The 18240-nt window shown below is 43.5% G+C and overlaps 1 protein-coding gene across 10 annotated transcripts in view; it reads left to right on the plus strand.

The window, feature by feature from the left end:
- Positions 1–18234, plus strand: part of map7d3 (MAP7 domain containing 3) — a 43828-nt gene extending 25594 nt beyond the window's left edge. For 3 of the 10 annotated variants that reach the window (XM_066715185.1, XM_066715188.1, XM_066715187.1), the window contains 15 exons: positions 80–181; positions 1322–1417; positions 2133–2228; positions 4041–4166; positions 6156–6295; positions 8041–8183; positions 8586–8827; positions 10693–10828; positions 10972–11152; positions 11422–11526; positions 11942–11995; positions 12108–12177; positions 12814–13060; positions 13284–13549; positions 14290–18234. In XM_066715185.1, the coding sequence (XP_066571282.1) occupies positions 80–181; positions 1322–1417; positions 2133–2228; positions 4041–4166; positions 6156–6295; positions 8041–8183; positions 8586–8827; positions 10693–10828; positions 10972–11152; positions 11422–11526; positions 11942–11995; positions 12108–12177; positions 12814–13060; positions 13284–13549; positions 14290–14297 (2012 nt within the window). In that variant the 3' untranslated portion in view covers positions 14298–18234. The remainder of the gene's footprint in view (positions 1–79; positions 182–1321; positions 1418–2132; positions 2229–4040; positions 4167–6155; positions 6296–8040; positions 8184–8585; positions 8828–10692; positions 10829–10971; positions 11153–11421; positions 11527–11941; positions 11996–12107; positions 12178–12813; positions 13061–13283; positions 13550–14289) is intronic. The other 7 variants (XM_066715191.1, XM_066715192.1, XM_066715186.1 and 4 more) reach the window with 6 other exon arrangements.
- Positions 18235–18240: the final 6 nt, after the last annotated feature.

Here is an 18240-nt window from a genome sequence, read left to right on the forward strand (position 1 = left end):
AACTGTGCTGCCCACCCCCTAGGAACATCCCCCTGGCTTACACCTTGTCTCTCTCTCTCTCTCTCTCTCCTGCCTCCAGACAAGCGCTCTACGTCCACAATGAACCTGAAACAACCCGATTCTGTCATCAGCAAACGCCTTTCCACATCCTCTGCTACACTCATGAATTCACCTGACAAAAGTAAGTAACTCCAGGGCTCTGGGGTCCATCAGACAACACTCCCTCTCCCTCCTCAGGACCATTTCATTGCGGTCTACCTCTAACCCTGATTGTTAATGTCTAGGTTTTGGCGGAGCTGTAGTTCCTAGCGCATTGTGGACAACCTAGCAGTGCTCCAGTGGGGAAGGGCACTGGGGACAAACTGATAAACCAGACACTGCTCTGGCTACAGGAACCTTTCATTGCATTCCATAACAGTGTTTTTTGGAGCAAAATCTGCTTTTTAATGATTTAATAAGATTTGCTTATTCAGTTACATAATCAAGGAGCTGGGGCATCAAAAACCCGGACTGAACCGTATCGAGTGTGGCAGTATTTGGCTCGCCCTGGGCAAGAGCCATCTTCACAGATCATGCATCAAAAACACCCCATGATTGAGGTAGTCTGGTGTGGCAGAGCAAAGGGCAGCATATCTGATCAATACATCTGCTCACTGTGATCTAACCACCCAGATCATCATAATCACAAATTGATTCACTCTGAAGATCATTGTATCATCTTATGCAGATTTGTTTATTGTATAGAATCTTTCCCTTTGATATAAAAAAGATGGCGACTCCAATTTCCTCTCTGGATAATTTATACATTCTATATAAAATGTGTCCTTATCCCCTATTCATATTCTTCCTTCATACAGGCAGGCGAACCCAATAATCTCCAATGGTGCGCAACAACCTCTAGAATAGCCTTCCTCTGTTTCTGAGACATATATCATACATTATAATTATGGAAAAATCATTGCTCTGTTAATTTTTTTACTAATTACTACTATTATTATTGATTTTCCGTTTGGAAGTCTCAAAATTCTAAAGCTGGTCTTTACAAGAACAGTCAGAGTTGTGTGTGTTCCATCCACAGCCCAGTATGTCTCTGGACTGCAGAAACTCTAAGTCTATAAACTACTACTTCTTGGGTAATCATTATGGAGCATCTTTTCATTTCTTTCCTAAACTATCTTATTAGTTTCCCCCCCTGTAACCTTTTTATGCTCGGGCTGATATAGGTGCTAAAGGGGATATGTGACCAAGACTAACACTTCCATTCTCTTGATGATTCTGACTGGTCTTGGTGTTTCAGGGTGTAATTTCTTGTGTTTCCCAGGTGCTAAAAGGAGGAGCTCCTCTCTTAACCGGTTGCCTGTCAAGGCCTCCCAGCCTGCTAAGGAAGCCCAAAAACCCACTCGGGTGGAGCAGACAGGTGCAGGAAAACCCCTTCATACAGCCTCGCTGTCCTCAGTCATGCAGGGCTCCCATGAAGGAGCTGCAAACCTCCCCCCTTCAGTGAAGTCTCAATCTACTGAAATCAATTACGGCAGCAGTGCTCTTTCTGCACACAAAAGAGTGCCATGTTTTCAGAGCTACATCTTAAGCAGTTTCATGGCAGCCCTGTATATATTGAAGACCATGTTTAGAGGCGTTTGTTGCTCTGCTCTCGAGTTCAGAAGCACACTCTGGCCACTTAAGTTGACAGAACTAGGAAGACTAGACCGAGGAGGGGTGGTGTGTGTTGTGTGCCCCCGCCCCCCTTCTATGTATTAATTATAATTGTAGCCCAGAATATTCCACAGCCTTTCTGATATTTACTTGAAATATTTTGGCCATTATTGTATATTTCCATGTCTGACACCTCTATCGAAGGTGACTTGCATTATAAATTGTGATAGTTGCATTATATCATTGTAATTTGATGCATTTCATAGCAAACGTGTACAGATTTTCATATGCCTTTTTCCTAAAATACTAATCACTTGAGAATGAGAAGCCTGATCTGAAATATATGTATTCTTAACTCAGAATTGTAGAATCTCTTAGGTGTGTATCTAACAGCAGCAAGATCATGTTTATAGTTACAGAGTAGTGTCTGACCCCAGTGAGAGCAGAGAGTAACCCTTGTTGCCCTTGATTGTTTGTAGGATCAGCTGTAAAGAAGAGGAGCTCCTCGTTAACTAGAATGGGGACTAAATCGCAGCAGTCCCCCAAGCTAGAGAAAGGGACAAAGGACGATCAAGGTGGCTAGCAACCCTTTTATAACGCTTGCTATGCCGAGTCACGCAATGGCAGATAATACTTGCGTTTTAACCTTCACCTGTGTGCCTCACTCTGAGTCAGAGGCTGTGAATAACCGGCTTAGGGTGATAAAGGCTTTAAGCTGCAGGGAAGTGCTGATGCTAACACCGCACTGTGTAATGGATCTAAACCCTCACAACTAAAATAATAATAACTCTACTGTAAGCTCCTGTTTCACTGTGCTTTGCAGTGAAATTAAGCCAACATTGACCTTTTCCAGCTACCCAGTTCTGGGGACCTGTTATTCCGTTATGCAGACTAGCAATTAACAAGCAATGTTTTGTTTGTGTTCTTTGTTCGCCGGCATTGCTTGAATCTTTCTAACAAAAGTGGAACTGAAGAGTTTTTTCTTGTTTGTTTTTGGTCTGTGTTGCAAAACCTTAATCTTAACAGCATGGATGTGGATAGTAATTTCTCCCTGCTAAACCAAAGACTGCCTGCCATAACATTTCAGTTATTCATATATCTGTTTTCTTCCTGTGCTGTTTTCCAGGTATGCAATGGTTTTCTTAATTAGATATCCGATGTCCTCATCCTACCTCGATATTTGCAGCTTAAAAGTCCACCAAATGTTCCTGAAATGTACTTGTTTTATAGTCTATTTTTCTGAACAATATTCAGTTTCAGTTCAGGCTGCATTCCTTTATAGCAGGAATGAAATGACTTCCCTAGCGAGCTCGTTGGAAGTGAACACACACTGGAAAAATAAATTCAACAGGGAGACCCCCCTACCCCCAAGGCCCTGTTACTTCATTAAGTAGATTCCTAATTACACCTCGCTCTCTGATCCCATTCCAAGCCATCATGAGCTTTGACTGCAACTTTATCTAATTGGATCTTTCCTGTACTGAATCTGGCTGTGGCCATTTTAAAAATGTCTTCATCAGACGTACGGTCTTATTCTTGCTCGGAGACCCCATGGCCTGCAGAAAGCATGTTCGAGACATCCCGTTTCCGTGTTTTACTGTAGTCCATCAGCCCCCACCCCCTCCCCCCCCACAGGGTCGCAATAAGATCATCTCTGTACAGCGGCTGATTATTTTTATTTTTGTATGTGTTTGCTTTGTTTTATTTTTGTTCCTTTTCCTCTCCAATTCCCTCATTGTAATCTCGGGTTACACTATTTTTGGTGAGTCATGTGTATCCCCTGAAGTCAAGAGCACTTTGTTTTTACTGTAATCTTTGTCTGCAAAAGGAAATCCCATGCAGACTACATGTGGGCAGCTGCTATTTTCTTATCAAAACAAATAAACACACGTTAATGCAAGTCCCATAAGGCTCCCTCCTCAACTAATAATTGTGTGCCTGAATATGGAATGGATGCCACTTTTGGTTTGATCTTCAGAATTGACTGTATAATCAAAAACCATGGAGGACCATTTACTTTCTGACTTGTTTTAAAAAGTGCCAGTGGAACAAAACTTGCAATAAAAACTGTCTCTTGGTGTTTCAGTATGGTCAGAGGGACTTCACCTGTTGTTTACCTGCATTAAAACCCCACCCTTCCCTCTCAATCCGTCTGTCTTCCAATTACTCACCTGTCTGTTCGAATGTGCTCACTAATGCACCACTACCTAACAAGCTAAATTTTTTTTAACAAAAAATTTGACCTTTTTATGTTTAATCTTTTATTTTATTTTATTTGAATTATTTTCCATTTTCTCCTGCTTGTTTAATTCACATGGACTCCTCTGTTTTTCCAACCCTCTTGTTTGTTTGTTTGTTTGTTTGTTTGTTTGGGCGCTGCCGTTTAGCTCGTCGTACCCTTGCCAGCCCCTTGGACAGTGGTGTGATCAGCCGCCTGCTCACGCCCACGCAGGCCTCGTTAGCTAGGAGCAAGAGTACGGCTGCATTGTCAGCAGAAGGATCAGACCCCCCAGGTAATGGGCAGCACGCCCTGAGAGCAGAGCCGCCAGGGTCCCAGGTCCCCTGCCTCCCCCTGGGCAGCGCTTGTGTCCTTGTGTGTGGTGGCAGTGCGGTGGCAGTACGGTGACAGCGTGGTGCTTTACCAGCCGTAACAGCAGCATCCGAACTACACACACGTACACGCACACAAATGCCTGCAATTGCTCAGACAATCACCAGACGTATATCGGCGGCCTTGCTGTGTTGCATGGTATGTTTAAAGAAGAAAATTTTAATTTTATTGTTGCTTTTTTGGTATCATCAGTGTATGTCAGTCTATAGTAGGGCTAGGTGGCTGTTCTTCCTCAGGCCCAGACAAATGACGCTTTGGTCAGGTTTTCTATGTCCATGTGATCGGGCGGTTAAGAAGAGGGTGGCAAAGTAACAAGAATTGAGCGTGCTGCATCAAAGTGAACTGGACAGGTTTCAGAGGATGCTGCTATCAGGGGTTTATGCTGCTTCACTACCATTCACAGCTCCTGGGCTACAGTTGTTTGGAAGAAATTATTCCCGATTCATTGATGAAATGTGGAGGTAACGTCATTACTTGAGTCACTGAAATAGCCCAAAACTCAGGTTAAGAGTTAATTGGAATGCTGAGGCACAATATACTTTGTAGGGGCTTTTCTTGTATCTGTTTGTCTTTTTGCTATGCAAACTTGATTTTAATTTAATTGACAACACCTCCTACAGCAATAATGCAGTCTCACTGTGCAAGCTGCCTGTTTAATCGCCCCCGTAGGCCTCTGCCGGTTCTGTCTATTACAGTCCATTTAATTTACATGCCTATCCTATTTATACTATGGTGCACAGTATCAATTGTCGCTTTATGACAGAAATAAACTGCCAAATGTTTGCAGGAGAGAGAGAGAGAGGGAGTCTGCTTGCAATGGTGTTTTATCTATTAACTAGTTAGAGGTTTTTGTGTTTGTGTCCAATTGATACATTGGATTTCAGCTGGTGTATTGTCAGGACTGTAATGTTCGTTTGTTATTATAATTATTGATTTGTGTTTGCTGGTTCCTTACAGGGGGCATTGTGGATTTGTGTTACATGGCCTTAATTATACATTGAGCATGTCCCACCTTGATCATATTTAAATGTCCTTTATCAGCAAAGGCTTAAAGGAAGGATTGATTTATATGATTATCTCCTGCGTCTAAATAAACAGTCAGAATTAATTATCGTTTTATATTCCTTGCGAGGAACAGATGTGGCCGGGTGGATTATTGAATAAATCCTTAAATACTTGAGCTGCCGCCCCCCCACCCACTCTATGCACCATAACAAACAAAGACAAAAACCACCTTTGTCTGAACACATCCTTATTCTGCAGCATCCACACACCTACAGTAACTTTACATGCATTTGAATGTGTGATCACGAGACGAAGGAAGGGTACTGGAGTGCAAAGTACTCCTCATTCACCCCAGAGACCAGAATTTCTCCCACAGTCCCTGGAGCACAGCATTTTATATAACTTGTGTGCCTGTTAGTACACCTGTGCAGTCATATACAGTGCAGATCTGTCTCTGTCTGTACTGAGGGGCTCTGATTAATAAGAAGCTGCTCTCCAGTTTCCACACAGCAGTGAAGTATTTGATCAGAAGCCTTCCTGTGCACCATCTCACTGTCTGCACTGTCTGCTGCTCTCAAACTAAGTGTTTGTGGTGTGTGCTGAACAGTGCTGTGTTCTATAGAGCTAGAATGCTGTGTGAGCTTTGGGGTGCTCTGTCTCTCTCTGCCCCACCCTTTCCTCTCTCCCTCTCTCTAGACCGCCAACTACTCGGTGTCTGTGCAGAGTAATGGTGATCTAACGCACGTAATCTTGTTTTGTGTTCTTGCCCAACCCCTTTCCTCTCTCCCTCTCTCTCTTCCATTCCCTCTCTACCACCGCTTTGCTCGCCCACCTGGCTCTATCCTGTTCCCCATTGGCTGTGCTCCAATGCTCCTAACTTTATCAGAGTCTCACCTCTGTCCTCGTTCAGCCTCGGCTAGCCCTCTACACCCTCCCCGCGGGCCCCTGCGCAGCCGCAGCATCGACCGGCAGAAGGCAGGCCCACCGTCCTCCACCTCCTCTGAGGGAGGAGGTGACGGCACACAGGTGAGACCCATCTTCAAAACACTTTTCCTGAGTGTGGTGTTTGCTGGTATTACGTGCCTCAGCAGAAACCTGTGATTGTGACTCTTGACTGAAACCAAAACAGAGTCACACAGAACAGGCACAACAGGATACAGGGGCGGTGTTAAAGGAAACAATAGGGGGGGATGCAGCAAAACACGTCCACTACCCCTTTAAAGTATCACTGAAATCCCAGGAGATTAACAAATGCCAGTTGTATCAACAAAGTGATGATTTAGCTTGCCCGTGGTGTTCCGTTTGGGCAGTTATTGTGCCTAACCACAACTGCTTGGCTTGACTGATCGATCGGCTTTTGATCTTATAATGGCACGCTTGTCTTACATGAACTGTGTGTTGGGATATACTGAGTTTGGGTCTCTTGGAAACCAGTGAACTCAGGGCCCAGCAAGGCGGAACACCAGGTCTTATGATGTGCCACTTCCATTGTCCTAAAATGTGTGTATAGATCAAAGCTTCATCATGCTTATTTGACTCTCAAAGCAGTCTTGTCCTTCATCCTTGATGTTTATCTGTAGCTTCAGTGCAGGCTGCCCTTGCATGCTGAAGTAGTTATTCTCTCCGCCTAGGCAATCAAAGAGACAAGCTTTTCCAGACTGGTTTCATGAGGAAATGTGTACTGGCCTTTTTTGCCGCCCTTCCTCTATGGAATAATGCAGATCATTGTCCGTGGTGGACAGCAAAGTACACAATAGCTAGAACCGTGAGCTGAGCGTGCTACGCAAAGCAGACTACACCCCAGATAGCCAAAGAAGCTGCTGGTGAGTCACCGTGGACCAAATCAAAGGGACATGTGTGTGACTCTGTACACACAGCATGGCTTTTAGAGAGATGCAGAAGGGGGTCTAGCATTTTTCTTTGTGTTCTGCCTCTCTGAATCCTTCTGATCCAGATGCTAGATACTGGTGTGAACTGCAGTTACAGCGATGCTAATGTAGACCAGCTCTGCTGTTCTCCCCACAGTCTTTAACAGGAGCCTGTGCCCTTCCAAATGGCTGTCCGTCAGGACTTGTCACGAGAGGCAGCCCCCAAATCCACCAACACATATGAGCTGTAAAATTAGAAGAATAAAATTAGGCAGATGCATTATCCAACATTGAATTATTTAAAGAGCCCCCAGAAAACCAGCTCTGCTCCTCCTCCAGACTCCATCTAGGCATATACTGCAGAATTGAGACAATCTGGGAGGAGTGGTCATTTTTGTGTATGTTTTGAAAACCGTCTTTGTATTGCCTATGCTCTCTGGTAATGTGAAATGGCATTGGGTTTTGTTTTATTTAGTTTTTTTCTTAACCGCATACTTAAAATTTCACAGTTTCTTTTAAGCTTGTGTCATTATTGCGGACTTATTATTGACGGATAAAGGGGCACTTTTTAAGAAAATCCTTTCTGCACCAGTTTAATTTGGTGTGTAATATGACCACTTTAAGCACTTTTCTGTAATCTCATAGTATCCTGCATTTATTTCTCTTTCGCACTGGGCCGTCACTTGACAGGTGGCAGCTGTACTGCAGTATTTATTTTCTTGATCTCTGTAGGTACCTCAGTACTTGCCCGGGATAAGGACATCTGCTAAGAAAAAAATAATGATAATACAGGACACAGATTCAAAGAAAATTGTCAGTGGATTAGAACAAATATATATGTGTGTGTGTGTGTGTGTATATATACTTAATTTTTCCCTCTCTTTCCTGTCTTATGATTTTCAGAAGCAGGAGAAGGAGAAGCGTAACCCTTCGCCTGCCGGGAAACGGCCGGCGTCCCCCTCCAGTGTCCCGAGTCGCCGCCGTTCCCCCTCCCCGGCCCCTGCACCCACCAACACGGCCAAGAGGCCCCCCTCCCCAAGCGCCAAGTAAGGGCCCTGCTTCTTGTCATCCGCTTTGGTTTGTATTTAATCAGGAAAACTACAAGTAACTCGGGGGGTTGTTTTAGTTTTTCAACAACCACAAGTTAGAATTCAGGGAGATGTTTTATGTCCGGTGCCAGTAAATATCAGGCTGTACTGTAGGGGCCACATGAGAGGAGCAGTTAGGAGGTTCTCGGTGTGTAAAGCTCGATATTCAGACAGCAGGCAACAGAGGGTCTGGCTAGGTAGGGTTATGGGAAGAGGAGCTCATAAGCCTTCTGCCTGTCCTGCTGCCATATGGATCAGTGAGGTAGAGGGGGAACTAGAGGGCAACAGTATTAAGACAGTTTTTATGGGAGAGGAAGGGAAAATTGTTTTGTATAATGGCTTGTTTCCCCATCACTGCAGGCAGAGTCCCCGGAACCGCCCGCCCTCCCCAAATGCGGGGAAGCAGCGCCCCCCCTCCCCCTCCCCACAGCCTCTGTCCAAACCACCCCCCATCCAGCGCCCAGCACTCACCCCTACTGGGCCCCCCACTCTGCGGAAGAGGGACTCCAAACCAAAGGATAGCTCCCCTGTCCAGCCCCTCACCCCCCAGTCCCCTGACACCCCTGCAGCCAGCACACCCTCCAGCACCAAGACCAAAGATGGTAAGAGCCGAGGGGAGCACAATGAAGGCAGGGCATGCCAACTGTCTTGGTATTTTTTTTTTCACTGTTTTCTCATTTATTGGCACATTCCCACATTGTGCATGTATGTATTTATGTATGTGAATGTTTATGTGTATGGAGAGGTTTCAGACACACATGTAGTCCTGCAAGGTTTTCTGATTACCAAAGTTATTCATATATTTTTCCATGCACACAGTATTTAGCGGTTACTGGCAATACAGCACAGAAGCAAGCCTAGGCCAATTGAAAATGGCCTAGTGGTCAGAGTTAATGGACAGTGAGGTATTGTGGTGCCGATGCTGGCAGCCAGAGTGGGAACAGCAATACCTTACAATGAAAAATGTCTTTATTGGTGGCATTATACTTTTTTTCAGATTTTTTTCCTAACAGATTGCCTAGTAAGTGAAAGTATTCAATTTTTGTATGCATGTGCAGTTTTCTTATTATATAAAGCATCCTCAGGAAGTGTAGAAACTAACCTCCACCCCCTGCTGGTCAAAAGCCACTATAGCAGGATATATCCTCACTGGATTGAAGTGGAGACGGTTCATTGTGAAGTGTTACAAGAATGTATTTATTTCTCCCCCCCAACTCTGACTTCTGATCACAGAACCGTAAATTGCTTTTAACAAAACACTTAGCCTGTGATCCCAGCTCTCCAGATTCCTCACTAGTGGAGGCGTTGAGCGGTGCGTCTGGTGTCGAGACGTGCCCATACTGCATGTGTGTGCAGGTTAGGGGCAGGGGGCAGCCGACAGGGGCGGAGAGGAGATGCTGAGCTTTCTGTTCTGCCTGCTCACGTGGCCCTCTGACTCACAGCTGACTGCAGATGCCGTCTGGAGAGACAAAGAGACTTTTATGACTTATGGAGCTGGTAATGTCAAGGCTGCAGCAGGAATTCTCGCATAAACTCCAATTTGATACACTGCAAACCCACTCTCCAGCTGAATTGTCTATTTATTTAAATTCTTTCATCAAAGACTCTAAAAACTGTATGATATATTTTGTATCTGGTGAATGGGGAGTAAATATGGAGAAATAAGAGGATTTCAGGTGTATGTTTTATTATATTGTCAATGCTCATCTGCCCTGACCATTTCCTCTCATTTTCTATTCTATTTCTATGATGTTATTAAGTCGCACATTTCCTGTACTGTGGCTACTCTAGTTAGTCATTGTAAATTGTCAATATTAATCCTCAAACAAAACTAAGGTTTGTTTGATCTTTTAACTAGGAAGTTTTGATAGTCCTATTGAAAAATATGCAGAATACAAACCCACTTTTTTTCTGGTAAATGTACAAAGACAACGTACAAAGCTTTCTTTGGGTCGGCTTCAAAAATTGCTTTCTTCTCCTCCCTGGAGCTGTTTTTGCAGCCCCTGTTTTACCCCAGACTGTGATTGGCCCTAGGGCTTGCTTGTCTGTAGCAGTCACTGTCTGTACACAACAAACTCCTTTCTGTTGTGCTGTGTTGTAGTGTCCTACCAATTTAAGTCTTTTTACTCACAGGCCATTACTCTTGAAGCCAGTTATGTTTTTCCACAATAAGTCTTCGTTGTGCAAAACCAAATGAAAAATTTTACCCACCCATGAATTGCAAATTATGAAGCTGTGCTCTGTTGGGTTTTGATTTATAAATAGTATAAAGTGACTTCCAACAATAAATTAAATCCCTATAGGGTACAGATTTGTATTTTGCGATTTCGTGGGGAGGTCAAACTTTTAATTTTGTCGAGACCTACGGGGAAGCAGGGTATCGTGAGAAAATGACAGGGGAAATGGTTCAAAGGAAAGGGGGCGGATTTCACTGAAATTCTATTTCCTGTCACTGGTCGTGCCGCAGATTCCAGCTCCAAAGCCATTGCAGGGACCACCTCCGCGGAGGAGGCCGCTAAGATCCTGGCCGAGAACCGGCGCCTGGCAAGGGAGCAGAAGGAGCGTGAGGAGCAGCTGAGGATCCAGCGAGAGGAGGAGGAGAGGTGAGGCGGGAGGTCTTTGTTTACTCGTTGGTAATGGCAATAGAGCCATCAGCATGTCCTTGTAAGAGTCTTCCCTCACCTTAGTCATGGCTTAGATACACCTTGCCTTTGACCCCCTGACCCCCTGTCCTTCTTCTGCCCAGACTGAGGAAGGAGGAGGAGAAGCGTCTGGCAGAACTGGAGCGTGTGCGGCGCGAGGAGGAGGAGAAGCAGCTGGCCGAGAAACGGAAGAAGAAGGAGGAGGAGAGAGCTCGTCTGGCTGAGGAGGAGAGAGCCAGGCTGGAGATAGAGGAGCAGGAGAGGCAGGTCGAACTGCAGCTACAGGTCCGTTCGGTCTCTCCTCCCCACCCCAGTCTTTCCTGTCCTCTGTCTAGGTTCTTTCTTTCAGTCCGTGTCTGTGAATCTGGAGATGTCTGGGACTTTTTCTTCTAAAATTCCAGTTACTATTAAAGAAGACATTATTTGTGGGATGAGGGGTGCCCTTTGTGTATTCCTTTGCCGGTGTCTAGCCCCAGCCTTCTTGGCATCTGTGTCTAGACTCGGGCACTGTCTGTAGTGCGGCGCCCCTGACTGTCTCTGTCTGTGTTGTGCAGCGTGAGGAGGCCGAGGCACGGGCCCTGGAGGAGGCAGAGAAACAGAGGCAGGAGAGGGAGAGGATCATGCAGAGGAACCATCAGGAGCGCATGGAGAGGAAGAAGGTGGGACCAAAAACACCTTTTTGCTTTTTTTTTTTTTTTTTTTTTTTATTGTTTTTGTCCCAGTTATTCATTATATCTTGATGTTCGGATGTCTGCTTTGTGAAATTGAAATGCAGATTGTAATACATTGTATTATTCGCATTTAATGCATGTCGCATTTTGAATGGGAGGTGGCAGGTGACTATTCGAATAGTTGCGCACAACAGCTGTGGAATTACCGATAGTCCAAATATTTGTCATGCAGGCACAAAAACACTGAATGCAAGAAGTGCTCTGGGGCCCTGCTGAGTGACACATGATAATAATGTTCAGCAGCCCTGCACATCAAAACAGAATAGGCTTGTATCTGCATTGGGAGGAGGGGGGGGCGTCTGCTGGAACTCATCCTTATGTAGTTTTGTGTTTTCTCCCTCAGAGGATTGAGGAAATAATGAAAAGGACAAGAAAAACAGACCAAAACGATTCTAAGGTAGGTTGTTACGAAAAGAAAATGCAGAAGGAACAAGCCTGTTGATGTTTTTTCTGCCTTATTTATTTTAACAGTTATGTAGTGTTTGTTAAGCAGTTTGTGTTTTGTGCAGAGAGATGAGCAAGGCATGCAGGAGGACGAAAACGGAGATGACCTGCTGAGCACGGATGGGGAAGCCAAGGGTAAGGATCTGATACTTCTGTGCTGCCTCTGTCCTTCCTCTAGGTGGCTGTGAATATGCAGTCAGCATTCCCTCATCACTGACTTGAGGGAGATTTCATTATTTGCTCACAAAAAAAAAATTTTATTAGTTAATGGTTTGTTACAAATATATTTGAACCCATTTAACCTCTAAAGTTTTTCTATTTCGTTTGAACTCATTGGGGAAATAAACACCCAGAACAGTGTTTGTTTTTTCATTATGATTGATTGTTATTTAGGACACACTGCCAGGAGTTCAATTTCCTTTAGGCAGCTTTCCAGTTAGTGGAAAGGCAATCTAATAAAGCAAATTGTACCAAAAAATGGTTAACACAAAGTCTCCTGTAGGAAAATTAGTATAATAGTGCTGCTTCTGTGCTGGGTCAAAGAGTCCTGTGATATTGAGAATCCTCTTTTTCACCGCTGTGTGAGCTGAATTGGCCTGAGTTACTGTGTATAAACCTCTCCAGTGACTGGTGTACTATGGCGTGGCCAGGTGGCACAGTGCCCTTTTTGCGTTGTGACAGCCCCCACTGTGCTAGCTAGGGTAGCAGCATTTTCAGGTTGGGTTGGTTGTAATGGTGCTGACTGATATCGGGGGGGTCTGCATGCCACAGAGGGAGAGCAGGGTGACATGGAGGACTTTGACGAAGGGGACTTGCTGGAGGAAGGGCAGCTTGAAGATCAGAGCCGGGCAGCAGAGAGTCCAGTGAATCGCCAGCCAGCCCCCAGCGAGCACCTTGAGGAGCCCTCTTGTCCTGGGCCGCTGGAGAGGCAAGGGAGTGTTAACGGCAAGACAGAGGTGGACGACAGGGAGAACAACAACGGGACGAGTCTGGAGGCTGACCAGCACGTGGCCATCAGGTGTGTGTTCCTTTGTTTTGTTTTTCTGCTACAGCCAATCAAACCAGAAACTGCAGATTGAGTCTTTTTAATATCTAAAAAAAAAAAAAAAAGGACGAAATGGAAACACCTCGCCTGCCTCTGCAATTATAAATTACATTACTGTGAAATTACTTTTTGATGTTTCTTCTCCCTCTCCCTCTCCCCTCTCTCTGTCTAATTGTGCTGCTCTGCCCCTGTCCAGGGTCACACCCAAAGCCAAGCTAGTGGATCACGTCAACCAAGACGCAGTGGAGATCCTTCCCAACCTCAACGGCAAGGCTGGCTCCTGGAGGTTCGAGGAGCTCATAGACCTGGGCAAGACAACGATAATTACTGTAGATGGCATTGGTGCTGATGACTGTAACCAAAACCTAATAGACGCTGCAGGCATTCCTGAAGGCCCCAGGGTAGCTTTTGAAGACAAGGGCGCAGTGACCTCATTAAGCAAACCCATTGAAGCTGTGTCAGGTAAACCTTTCCATTTGTTCTTTTTATTGAGGAAAGCTGCTTATACACCTTTTCATATATATGGTGCTTTCCCATAGTATTTAGACAGTTCTATGGTGTCCCATTTGGTGAGCTTACAAAATGATGCATACATTTTTGTAAGTGTCGACTGGGAGCTGTGCTGTGTTGGGTCTATGCCAAACGTCACACGTGACATTTAGACCAGAAAGTTCAGTTTTAGTCTCCTCTGACCACAACACCTTTTGACACATTTTTGCAGGATCACTCGGGTGCTTTGGGATGCTTATTTTTAGTAATGGCTTCTGTCTTGCCACCCTACCATACAGGCCAGTTTTGTGACGTGTTCTGGATATTGTTGACTGATGGCACATTTTCTGTCATCTCAGCCATTGAACTGTGTAGCTCTTTCAAATGTGTTGTTGGCCTCAGAGTGGCATCCCTCACCTCACAGATGGCCTGATCTAGACAGTGTTCTCATCCATTTCTTGATGAATGAATAGACTGTGCTCACAGGGATGTTCACATATTTTATTACTTTCTACCCTTCTCCTGATCTTTGCTTTTCAATTACTTTATCCCTGACTTGCATTGAAAGTACTTTGGTCTTCATGGTTGAGTCTTTGCTTGAAATTCATTACCTGCCCAAGGAACCTCACAGCTACCAGTGTTTTTATTCAGATTTGTGTTGGTTTGTTTTTTGTTGGGAGTTGATAGTCTCCTCTCCCTGTCTTCTTCCACAGAGATGTGAGTGTGCTGGGTCTTGGCAGCTCTTTGATTTTTGCACTCCTGGAATCCTGTATTTTATTTCGCACCTGAGGCCTTCTAGTTCCCAAACAAAGCTGCTTAAGCAAGAGCGAGAGACCGAGAGCGTGACCCGAGGAGCAAGAAGACTGAAGACTGAGGAAGTGATTGGAGAAGGCATATGAGGGAGCTCACGCAGAAGGGCAAGGGAGGACTGTGGATTGCTAACTTTGCACCTCCAAATAAAAAAAAAAAAAATTAAATGCATACACACACAAGCGTCAGGGAAAACTATATTTATATATTCCTCCAATGTGCTGTGCTTATTTCTCTTAGGTGTTTCAGTCTCTCATCTTAACATGATTTGAGTCTTGTCATTTTATTTTATTTTGTTGCTTTTTTTTTTTTTTTTTTTACTATGTGTTAAAATTGCAGGGGGGCGGGGGGGGGTTAAGTTTACATAATTTATTCCGCTGGCTGCTTCACTGTCACCCTTCTCCTGTGGCTGTGTGCCCAGAATGATGGGGGCATGTGTCGTGTGGGGTGGTGAATGGTCAGACAGGAGGGAGGGCCGGTGCTGAGGTTTGTGTGTGTATGTGTGTGTTAGAGAAGTAAACTTGAGTTGAGAACAAATCGCTGTGACTCGGTTCTGTGTAGAAGAACGCCTGTGTTTCTCTCAGTCCGCTAGAGTGAAATTACTGTAAAGTGCTCTCCAGAGTGCTCCCACCCCACCCTAGTAAAAACTGTCTGCAGTGGGTAGGGGTACCATTCCTCCCGTTTCCTATATATCAAATAAATATACACAAATAGATCCCATCTCTGCACAGTGACTACTACAATATCTTTTAGTGGTCACCTAAAGGTGCCTAGTCTGATACAGGTTCTTATTTGTAGACCAGTGGTTCTGGCTGCTGGATGGATGTTGCCTTGCAGGAATGAAGTTACATATAATTATTATTTTTATATATTAATTGAACTGTACAGGGCATGAACTGCAAGTTAACAGCGCATTTCCAGATGTCTGTAGCTTTATCCTGGTTATGACCAGACATTTGTCCTTTAGTCCTTGAAGGCTTTTCAGATCTGTGTTGTTGTTTGACTGAAATGTCTCCTATGCCATGTCTTGGTCATGGTTTTGCTCACAGATGTGTGCAGTGATGTTTGTGCAGGGCACTGCTACAGATGAAACTCAAATAAGAGATCCTTTTGTTTCTATTATTAACAATACTATATATATATATATATATATATATATATATATGTATATATATATATATATATATATATGTATATATATATGTATATGTATGATTAGAGAGAGAGAGATATATAGATATGTGTACTACATCTAATAAGTGCTTGCATTCAATGAAGTTAACCTCATTTCTTCTGTCCTTTGGAATACGCTCTTTCTATTTGCCTGTTCTTGTTTGTTTGTTCGTTCTGTATTTTAGTTTGTTGTTCTTAATCTATACAATTCTGTAGTCAGGTGTTTTAATTCTAAGCGCATCCTGGAGGGGTAAAAAAGAAAGAATATGTATGTAATCGTAATACACTTAGCAGCTGGTAATATCTGCATGAATTAATCCATTTGTAGGGAAACGGAGTCAATATGTGACAGTAATTCAATGTTAATGTTCGCTATATTTTTGCACATTCAGGTGACCTGTTTTTCTGATTTTTGTTTATTTGGCTGTCTGGTTTTTTTGCATTCCCCTAAGTTTAGCGTGGCTGGGATGTTACTGGCAGAATGGAAATGTGATGATTCCTAAGAGGGGCCATGTACTGCATACACAGTGACTTTTTTGCCCCAATTAAAAACAAACATGCACTCAACATTACTAAACCATTTCAAGATTTCCATGTGATTTTAAGGAAAGTCTAATTGGGTTTTGATTTATGTATTTATATAGTAAAGTATATTTCCACATATGTTACACGTGAGTATTATTTTATTGTGTATATAATCAGTGTTAGGCTCCAAAGCCATTTTTTTTTTTTTTTTTTTGTTCTTTTGGAGGGGGTTACGTAAATTAAGAGATCTGTTACTGTACATGGTTTTGTGTCCCCTCCTCAAACGCATACCTTTCAGGGTAGATGTTAAAACCTAGATCTCCATTCCTCTTAACTGTAGATGCATGTTTCTAGTGACAGTTTCAAGGAAAAACAAGTCTCCGTTCTGGGTGCATTGTTCATAAGACTAGTGTGACTTAGTCAGGGGTCTTTTGGTCTCCTTACCAAGACCTGACTGAAATGTGTAATCTCACTTGAAAGGAAAATGTTTACGATTACCACTCTACTTTGTGCGTGTGAGAGTGTGTTTGACAGTGTGGTAGTGAGGGGTGGGGAGTGCTCGGAGGCGCTGTGAAATTCAGCAAGTTATTTCCAGATGGTTGTAATAATTGCCTTGATCCAGCACATAGGGACAGACAGGCTGGAGTCTTATCCACCAGGTCCACCAGGCCCCCTTCCTCGTTCCTCAGGGTTGACGGGATTCAGAGTGGCACAGGAGTAAGGGTCCGGTCCACTTGTTACCTGGTTATGTGATGTGTGTGTCCAGACGTAGTGGGCTGCCAGACCCTCGAGGCTGCCGGCCTAGTTTTCAAGGCCGTATTCCTCCTCTAGACTAGATCACTTCTTAGTCTACTTCTGTCTGCAGAAGACGGTATAAAAAAACTTTGGGAATGAGTTAGCAATGTTTAATGTATACGGCCTATTTTTGAGAAGCAGATTTGCTGTTAATTTTGTCAACTTTAATATTTTATATATACACAATTAAATGTGTGTGTGTGTGTGTGTATGTGTGTATATGTATATATATATATATATATATATATATACAAACACACACATAACAGCTCTGGAAAAAATTGAGACCACTCCGAAGTTCAGAAATGAATGTTAAGTGGTCTCAATTTTTTCCAGAGCTGTATATACACACATTTTAATTAATCCTACCATCTCTTCTCTAGGAATGCAGCGGCTGGCTTGTTTTTCTGGATTCTTTTCAGTCATTGAGGGGCCGTGTTTTGAGGGGGGGGTTTCCTCCACTGGTATTTGTCGGGAAGTAAAGGAGTGTGAAAGTCACTATTATATCCAGCATATTTACGTGATTATCCGAGACAGAGAAAAGCAGTGTCGTTCCGTTCTGTTTTTGTTCCTTTCATTTTTTAATAAGGAAATACTCGGCACTGTACAGCTTTTAGCTTTGGCTAATTCAGTGGAATGAGGTCTTACTGTGGTAAGGAAAGGGAAAAGCCAGTTCATTCTGCACAGTGTGTTTTACCACAGTACTGTGTATCAGCAGTTGAAAGTGACCAGTTTGTCAGGGTTTGTTACGTTGCTCAGTTCTTGATTCATGCTTTGTTGTTTTGACTCCTCCACAGCTTTTAAAAATAGCCTTTAAGCCCTCTTCATCACTTTACTCATCAACACTGACTGCATTGCTTGACCTAATTTGCGGTCAATAATCTGCATTAATTGCTTCAGGATAAGGGGTTGTCGAAATGGGTTCTTCTTTTCCTCGTTTGTTTTGCGCTTCGTGTTTCCACCAGTCTTCTCCCAGGCGGACGCTGCTTAACCAAGCACAGACTGGTTCTGTTGGGGAAAATCCCTGTTCGTTTGTTACAGATATGGAGTAACTATTAAACGCATAATGGTTGCAATGTATTAGAATAGAGCAGTGCCTTAGGTTGAGATTAGGCTGTGTATTTTTGTAAAATAAATAATAAATTAAACCGAATAAAATACAAAATAGCTTACCCTGGCCATGACAATCATTTAACAGTTGGGCGCTGAAGATAACATTTTGTCTCGAGCTGTGTAATGTGCTTGTAATGCCGTGCCCACAGCTACTTGTAAATATATCTCAAGTGTACTGATAAAAAAAAAAAAATGAACTGTTTAAAGTTTTGCAAAATAAAAATAAAAAAATAAGTTAAAAAGTGTCT

This window comes from Amia ocellicauda, chromosome 10 (genome assembly GCF_036373705.1).
Source record: "Amia ocellicauda isolate fAmiCal2 chromosome 10, fAmiCal2.hap1, whole genome shotgun sequence".
NCBI classification, from domain to species: Eukaryota; Metazoa; Chordata; class Actinopteri; order Amiiformes; family Amiidae; genus Amia; species Amia ocellicauda.